We start from the raw sequence: 8,328 nt of genomic DNA, 5'->3' as shown, positions 1-8,328 counted from the left end.
GAAAAATGAGTACCTGGCCGTTAACAGCGTTGTCTTCTAATAGTATTAACTCTGCTGGTCAACAATTACAAAGACCTTTTAAAAGTTTTAATAGAGATTTTTCACCCCATATAGTTTCAATTGTCAGGAAGAAAGAAAAATAAGATACAGGCAAGCGTTCTCTCTTTCTCTCTCTCTCTCTCTCTCTCTCTCTCTCTCTCTCTCTCTCTCTCTTTCTCTCTCTTTCTCTCTCTCTCTCAATCTCTCTCTCTCTCTCTCTCTCTCTCTCTCTTATATATATATAACAAACACACACACACACACATAAATACACACACATACGCACGCACACACACTTCCACCCACACGTAATGGGAGTGATCTTTGTATATTCAGGTTTTTGTCCAACCGAGTCATCGATCACATGATTACCAATCATATTATAGATCCCCTTTTCCTTTCCAGTTTCCCTTTCTTATCTTAAATGTGCGGTTATGTAGTCTTGTGGTATGGCACTCGCTTTCGGATCGGAAGGTCCTGGGTTCGAACCTCGCTAGGCGCATATTTGAGTCCTTGGAAAAGACTCTTTACTCACATTCTCTCACCGTACTTAAGTGTAAAATGAGTACCTGGCCGTTAACAGCGTTGTCTCAGTCGGAAAAAAAATTGTAATATCGCCTAACAGGCGTCATGTGTCGTTCTGTATGATGTTATGTGTTGCTGTTGGTCAGGGACCCCTTGTAAAACGCTTTTAGCACGTTTAGTAGATATTGCCCTTTTGATAGTATGCGCTTGGCTAAGAAGCTCATAACATTGCCATCCGGAAGTATAACGGACCAACACACAAAAATGTGTGTATCCATGAACGTTTATAGTCGGGTTAATACAGTTCACTGAGCATTACTCATAAACGCGGATGGCAAAAAACAATAACAAAGACCCGATTGACGTCATCTTCGAACTATCTATGTTCACGGTTTTTAAATAATAATTAAAAAAATCCAATGCAGATTTTATTTATTTATTTTGTTATTTTAAAAAACAAAACAATTTTAACATCCTGATTCTTTCAGTGAGTTATTTTCGGTAACCTCATTAATAGGTCAGAGTAAAATTAAAAAAGTATTCAGTGTGAATGACCTGTTGCTGTTGTCCTGGTCAGGTCGTTGATTTGTAACTACCCTGAAGGCACGACAAGTCAAGTGTATCAATTAACCAACGATTCTCTACTACAACTCACTGACTTCACAACCACCAACATCAATTAAAACAGACAGGCACATCATGTAGTGTTGAACAAAATAGATAAATTGAGCTTTTATATAGCGCAATATCCACAAAATGTGCTCAAAGCGCATTTACAAGGGGTCCTTGGGTCAACTGCAACATTTAACATGTCGTAGGGCGGGACATGACTGACGCCTGTTAGGCGATGTTACAATTTTTCTGACAAAGACAACGCTGTTTACGGTCAGGTACTCATTCTACACCTGAGTACGGTGAGAGAATGTGAGTAAAGAGGACTCAACTATGCGCCGGGCGAGGCTCGAGCTCAGGACCTTCCGATCTGAAAGCTAGTGTCATACGACTAGACCACATAGCCGTATATTATAGATGATATAAAGGGATCGAGTTCCGCGTTTTGAAGAAGGCATACACGCGGGGTTTTTTTTTGTACGGGGACAAAGGCAGTTCTGTCGTACTCTGAGGCTCGCGAAGTCCCAGGTTTGAGAGTTTTTGGTTTGTTTGTTTTTTTTTTCCAAGATGAGGGTTGTTTAAATCGATGGATATTTGAAGGTGGCGCTTTTACTGGCCTAATTTTATAATATGTTTTTTTTTTTCGGACGCGTGCTCTTTTCATGCCTGTACTTTGGTTTGTTGCAAATCAATCTAAATGGGATGACATGTCGTTGTGATAATTTAGAATTTTAAAAAAGAAACAAACAAACAAACAAAAAAGATCTTGGAACTTTTAACTAGAGCAATATCCACTAAACGTGCTCAAAGCGCTCTACAAAGGGTCCCTGCCAACAGCAACACGTGACATGTAGAGAACGAGACACGACGCCTGTTAGGCGATATTGCAATTTTTTTCTACAAAGACAACGTTGTTAACGGCCAGGTACTCGTTTTACACCTGGGTACGGTGAGAGAATGTGAGTAAAGAGCTTTCTCCAATGACTCAAATATGCGCCTAGCGAGGCTCGAAACTAGGACCTTCCGATCCGAAAGACAACGTTGTTAACGGCCAGGTACTCGTTTTACACCTGGGTACGGTGAGAGAATGTGAGTAACGAGCCTTCTCCAATGACTCAAATATGCGCCGAGCGAGGCTCGAACCTTTGACCTTCCGATCCGAAAGCGGGTGTCATACCACTAGACCGCGTAGCCGCACAAATGTCAATGTGCGGATTAGTATTGAAGAAACGAAATGCAGAACAAAGCGCTTACGTAATAGTCAAAACATTTTTAGCGTGTCTCTGGCCGAATGAGTGACATCAAACATTTTTTTTTTTGGTCCCCAAATGATTGTGATATTAAATATTCTCACTGTTGACGTTCTTTTGGTGATCACTGTAGAGGTCATTTTTTTGGCAATTGGCTTCAACAGTCATGACGTCACTTCCCTCGTAATGACGCAAAGTAACTTAGTAACTGGCTCTAAACTATCGGAACAATGGCAGATGCCCTTATGAAATATTTCTCCGACGAGCATAAACGTGTATCCAGAGGAGAAAAACATTATAAATATGATCATGTTTTGACTTTTATACATTCTGATCACATATGAAAAGTTCTAGCCTTCGTGAAGAATAAAAAGTACCAATTTGCTTTGTTTAGAACCACGCTGATCGCCGTTGCTTGGCCACGTGACATCAGACTATTGAATCCAATTACCAGGGTATGAGGTCACAGAGACTCCGGTTAAACTCATGATCTGAATAAGCGAGGTGGTCGATATAACGACGTATTAGTGTACCGCCTTGATTTGCATAGAGATGAGCGCGGTTGCGGATTGGTGTTTGGTGTCTAGTTACGATTTACGGTCTTGGCTTCTCACTTTTATCGCTAACATTTTTGTAATGGAGGGTGTCAGCTGATTGCAATGTCCGCTGTTAACGAACCATCTGTATCTAGTGATTTCGTGTGAAAATCGATGTAGATGTACGATTGAACTTAGGCGACATGTATGTTTACATTTAGATAGAAAAAAATTGTTTTTTTCTTTTTTATTCATGGGATTTTTCGAATAATGGATTCTTGACATTTCTGAGATTCTTTGTGTTGTTGCAGCAGTTAGTTGTCGAAATTCAAAATATATTTATTGTTTGTTTGTTTTTTATCCGAGTGATTGTGATAATGATGATGATGATGATGATGATGATGATGATGATGATGATGATGATGATGATGATGATGATAATAATAATAATAATAATATAATAATATAATAATAATAATAATAATAATAATAATAATAATAATAATAATAATAATAATAATAATAATAATAATAATAATAATAATAATAGAGCTTGCCCATTTATAATTTTCTCTCTCTCTCTCTCTCTCTCTCTCTCTCTCTCTCTCTCTCTCTCTCTCTCTCTCTCTTTTGACTTCGCGATGAAGTAGAAATCTCAAACGATGAATAGTCTTTCGTTGCTTGCATTATTGGATATTCCATTTAGGGATTGGGCAGCTGGGTCTGTTAGATCGGGCGGAAAGCACTTTGCGACAGACTAGCGTCCTATCAAAGGGTAGCAAGCAATTTCTATTGTTCTCTTCACGCTATAGAAACCGGAATAAACTCCGGCTTCATAGGCCGACTGGCTCCAAAGGACCACTTTTTTTTTATAGATAATTAGGTAGTAGATACATATGAATAATTAATTGAATAAACAAATATATATCTAAATAAAATGTCTTAAGTGTCCCTTGAAATTCGTTTAAAAGGTTTACAATTCTCTTGTCGTCGGTAATGTAAATGTCCACGTGATGATGATGATGGTGCTTGTGTTACGGTATGCGGTCTCCATCCATGCCCTTAAGCATGACATCACGCGGGACTTGTAGTGTTTAGTATTTAGTACACTTACTTTACGGCTAAATGGCCAGGTCATGGTAAGGATGTAGCCCATCTTTAGTTCGTGCCGACCATCCGGATTGAATGGCCCCATAGCATAGCCTTATTACTCTAGTCTCTAGTGTGCTATGATTCCCCATAGCCATCATCACTCTATGCCTACCATACCATGCCATAGATGGTAATACCGTGTAGTCTGCCATTGTTTACGCTCGGACGGCTGTCCGAGGGGCGTGGTTATGTTCTTCTCACTATGAGTCTATCGTACAGATGATATGTGTCTACGTGAAATACTCACCGGTTCTATGCCCCTAGAGTGGGGCATCGTTGATTTCAGTCTAATTCTATTTACAAAGGGCATTGTTAAAGATAAAGATTTAAACAGTTAACTGCCGTACTCTGTAAAAATGTATTTTAAAATTTGTCCAGAAAGCTCGTCCTTCAAATATCGATCGATTTAAATGACCCTCATCTTTGCAAAAACTCTCAAACCTGGGACTTCGCGAAGTTATTATATTGCAAGGGAATGTTTAACGATTCTTTTTCTTTTGGTGCATAATAATTAATGTATTTTAAATCTATAAGTTAACGGGCATTATGGTATAAGTTGGACCTGTACATTTATTTGTTCAACGCCCACTGGAGACCATCGCCACATTTAGACTAGTACATGGCTCTACTAGTCGGATCGGTTGGCCCTACTCTGGTACCTGAATGTTTATCACACTTGTTTGACACAATGATGTGTGAAATTGCAATGAATCAATCACCATACACTGTCATGTTTTGTAAAATCGTTTGAGAGAAAAAAAAACATGTGTGAAAATTACCGTGATTTGGAAGGCCGATATTTGAAGAAAATCGTTTTTGAGGTGCCTGGGAATTTTTTAATACGATGATTTGAAAGTAGAGATTTTTTCCCCTCCGAAATTCAGACTTGTGCTGTTTTTTTTTTGTGTGTGTTTTTTTTTTTCAATGGAAGGAATGCGTTTGCTGAACTCCCACAACCAGCTGATCTTTAACCTAATAATAATCACAAGGACTCGTTTATACGAGACTGGTTGTGTGATTTTTGTGTTTTGATCCTTCATCCGTTAGAAATATTTTTACATGTGAATTCACCTCACCATGGCGTTTATTGTACCAGAGGCAGAATTAACGATATCGTATTCCCGTCGTACAACATTCAGCCCTGCACCCTATGGCTCATCAAAGAAATTTAATCCAATTCTGTATACTTATTTATTTTCCTCTTACGCACTCGTACACAGGTGGTTAATCTGCTCTACATGAAGCAGCTGTTTCCATTGATCTTTTGTCTCCAAATCAAGATCCAATAATTGATGTTTAATTAAAACACTCATTTGTCCTTTTTATTTATTAAAAAAACAAACAAAGATTTATGTTATGGTTTCCCCATAACAAAGGATATTGATAGACCGGTCTAGTATAAATTGGTCTTGTTTTGTTTTTTTGTTTGTTTTTTTTTTTAATATCCAAGGAGTTATAACAGTACTTTTTTAAATTTATTATTTTCCATGTTTAGAAGATTTTTTTTTTCTCTTTGGATCATAGCAGTTGGTAGAACCTGTGTTTTTCGTCGCGCAACCATAAATGACACGCTCATTCTAATAATTACACTTTATTATAAACGCGAATGAATTAAAACTATTATATTTAGTTGATTTCTACTGCTTTGAATATTGACATGATGATTTGATTTGAAACGTGTTCAACATGATGATGTGGCATTCTAATCTTTCTTGGTAATGATACAGTTATGGATTTTTAAAAAAGATTTGGAGAACAAGATTGACCCTTTGTAGTGTTGTGTAGTCAAATAAAAAGGAACAAAGAAACAACAAAAAGTACGAAGACTGCGAGCCAGAGCAAAATCAAAATGCCTCTGTTTGATTCCGTGGTACTGTCAGAAGTGAACAATGTTCTATGTGACGTAGACTTTGCGGATATTTCCGGTGACGTCACTTCCTTGTCCACTGTGTCAGAAGCCTTTCACGTTCTAGACGGCACGGTCTTCAGCCTCGCCCCGCCAAAATTGGAGCCGCCGGACGAGTTAGAACACGAGATGGCGGCGGCGGAAGATGTGGACGTGGAGCTGGAGCTGGGGAGTAGTCTGGCATTCGGCCTTGACCTTAGTATGGGAATTTCCGATGGGATGAATTTCGGCATCACCGTGGACAAAGCCATGGGTACTGGGGATTCTGATTATGGTAAGGAATGGCATCTCCCTCTCCCCCTCTCGGCTTTTGTTCCTCTCTGCATCTCCCCTTCCTCCTTTCGGAATCTCTCCCTCTGTCATTATATATCTCCCCTTTTACCAATCTCTCACACGACCTCCCCCCTCCTGCCTCCATCTATTACCATGAACACGTACACACATAATCTCTCTCTTTCACACACACACACACTCTCTCTCTCTCTCACACACACTCTCTCTCTCTCTTTTTTTCTCTCTGGATTTATATATATGTATATATATATATATATATATATATATATATATATATATATATATATATATATATATATATTTCCCATTGTCTTCCCCGCCGGCTCCATCATTCATTCTCCATTATCTCCCTCACTCTTTTGATATATATATATAAACACACACAGACACACACAGCAATTCTCTCTCTCTCTCTCTCTCTCTCTCTCTCTCTCTCTCTCTTTCTTTCTATCTGTCGTTCTCTCTCTCTCTCTCTCTCTCTCTCTCTCTCTTTCTCTCTCTCTATCCTTCTCCCTCTTTCACTTTTGTCTAATTTATTGCCTCAATCTTGACAGTGTCTGGAACATTTCGCTATTGATGTATGTGATTTAAGTAGTCATTCAGAGTATTAATTAAGGCTCATTGTGCTCGAAGTTATCCCAATTTTTGTCATATTAAATGAACTGTAACTATTCTTGTCACCATTAAGATATAACGAAAAAAGAATTGCAAAATACTTTTCGCCGGATCTAATATACCCCAGCTTCCCAATCACTGTTAGTTTGACAGTGGGACCTTTTGGCTGTTAGGCGGGTGCTCTATTTACAGTAATCGAGCTCCTGGTGTGCACAGTCACATTGTTGTATGCTTTTCACGGGCCAGGGCGTGATCCACGTTGTCTCAAAACTCTAACTCTAGAATTCTGAGTATTGAGTATTTATATAGAGCAATATCCACTAAACGTGCTCAAAGCGCTTTACAGAGGGTCCCTCCAACAGCAACATTTAACATGTAGAATGAGACATGACGACGCCTGTTAGGCGGTATTCCAAATGTTTTTCCGACAAAGACAACGCTGTTAACGGACAGGTTCTCATTTTACACATGAATAGGGTGAGAGAATATGAGTAAAGTGCCTTTTCCAAGGACTCAACTATGCGCCAATCAGAGACTGGCTCGTACTCAAGACCGCCCGATCCGAAGGCGAATGTCATACCACAAGACCACATTGCCGACAATTTTGCCCTTGGTTAAAACGTCTCACAGTTATAGATTGTTTCTCTTTCGTCAAATGCCATGCCATAATCCTTTGAATGTATAATGTAAGCATTTGAGTGTATTCCTCTTTGTTGGATTTTGTGCTTGTTTCCGGATGAGACTTATAGGTGATCTCAAACTAAGTACATTGGTGGTATGCTCTTGGAATCTACATCTGATCCCTATTTGTTCCCAGTTCCCCTGTCTTACTTTTTCTTGGGTGCTTTAATTGTAATTCTAGAACTTTTTGCTATCCCATTTTCTTCCTTTTTACTGGCGCTGATATAACCTAAATGTGTTGTAAGCGCCGTAAAACTCTTAAAAACAATCAAAACATAATCCATAATCCATCTATACTGCCGTACTCTGGAAAAACCCATATTAAAAAATTTTGGCCAGAAAACTTGTCCTTCAAATATCGATCGATTTAAATAACCCTCATCTTGGCAAAAACTCTCAAACCTGGGACTTCGCGAAGTCCCAGGTTTGAGAGTTTTGCAAATATTTTACACCTGAGTACAGTGAGAGAATGTGAGTGAAGGGCTCTTTCCAAAGACTCGAACTATGGGCCTAGCGAGGCTCGAACCCGGGACCTTCCGATCCAATACCGATAGTTTAGAACCATTTACTAAGTTACCATGCGTCATTACGAGGGAAGTGACGTTAGGACTGTTAAAGCGTATTGCCAATCAGCTGTCTCTTACACCACTTGACCACATGGCCGCACACTGATGAGTTATACTATTTTCCAATCTATTGGACACCTTAGTAGTACTAG

The 8,328-nt window shown here is 39.0% G+C and overlaps 1 protein-coding gene across 5 annotated transcripts in view; it reads left to right on the top strand.

The window, feature by feature from the left end:
* Positions 1-8,328, top strand: part of LOC144976899 (hepatocyte nuclear factor 4-gamma-like) — a 106,379-nt gene that overhangs the window by 46,561 nt on the left and 51,490 nt on the right. For 2 of the 5 annotated variants that reach the window (XM_078921463.1, XM_078921461.1), the window contains exon 2: positions 5,842-6,294. The exons of 2 other annotated variants lie outside the window; for them this stretch is intronic. In XM_078921463.1, coding sequence (XP_078777589.1) covers positions 5,964-6,294 — 331 coding nt within the window. In that variant the 5' untranslated portion in view covers positions 5,842-5,963. Of the gene's footprint in view, positions 1-5,638; positions 6,295-8,328 lie in introns of all 5 variants that reach the window. One more of the 5 variants, XM_078921462.1, reaches the window with a different exon arrangement.

This window comes from Berghia stephanieae, chromosome 7 (genome assembly GCF_034508935.2).
Source record: "Berghia stephanieae isolate SIO BIC M18660-M18661 chromosome 7, UCSD_Bste_1.3, whole genome shotgun sequence".
NCBI classification, from domain to species: Eukaryota; Metazoa; Mollusca; class Gastropoda; order Nudibranchia; family Aeolidiidae; genus Berghia; species Berghia stephanieae.
This window is presented reverse-complemented; position numbering and strand designations above follow the sequence as displayed.